We start from the raw sequence: 290 nt of genomic DNA, 5'->3' as shown, positions 1-290 counted from the left end.
CAGGCTGAGTGGGGGGGAGGGGGGCTGAGGGGGGCACAGGGTGCTGCACCCAGCCTCGGTGCACCCACAGGGCAGGGGACGGGGCAGAAGGGATGCCCTGCTGCCTGCCTGCAAAGGTGCCCACTCACCTGCACCCTCGGGCGGTCCCCCCCACGTCCCGCGTGGGGAACGGGAGAGCTCCGAGCACCCACCCACCCAAACCTCAGCCCAAACCGAGCCTCCAGCGCAAGGTGCCCCCCCATCCCCGTCCCCCGTCTCACCGCGGTAGGGCAGGCGGAGCCGGGGCAGGC

At 73.4% G+C, this 290-nt stretch overlaps 1 protein-coding gene across 1 annotated transcript in view; it reads right to left on the bottom strand.

Moving 5' to 3' along the window:
* SEMA3G (sema domain, immunoglobulin domain (Ig), short basic domain, secreted, (semaphorin) 3G) overlaps positions 1–288 on the bottom strand; it is a gene marked incomplete at its 5' end in the record, with an annotated part of 13265 nt that extends 12977 nt beyond the window's left edge. Inside the window, one exon of the mRNA XM_014959404.1 lies at positions 261–288. Within this exon, the coding sequence (XP_014814890.1) occupies positions 261–288 (28 nt within the window). The remainder of the gene's footprint in view (positions 1–260) is intronic.
* Between the last annotated feature and the right edge of the window lie 2 nt (positions 289–290).

This window comes from Calidris pugnax, unplaced genomic scaffold, assembly GCF_001431845.1.
Source record: "Calidris pugnax isolate Ruff unplaced genomic scaffold, ASM143184v1 scaffold407, whole genome shotgun sequence".
In the NCBI taxonomy this organism is placed as follows: Eukaryota; Metazoa; Chordata; class Aves; order Charadriiformes; family Scolopacidae; genus Calidris; species Calidris pugnax.
The sequence above is the reverse complement of the archived record's forward strand: the minus strand, read 5'-3'. Positions and strand labels throughout refer to the sequence as shown.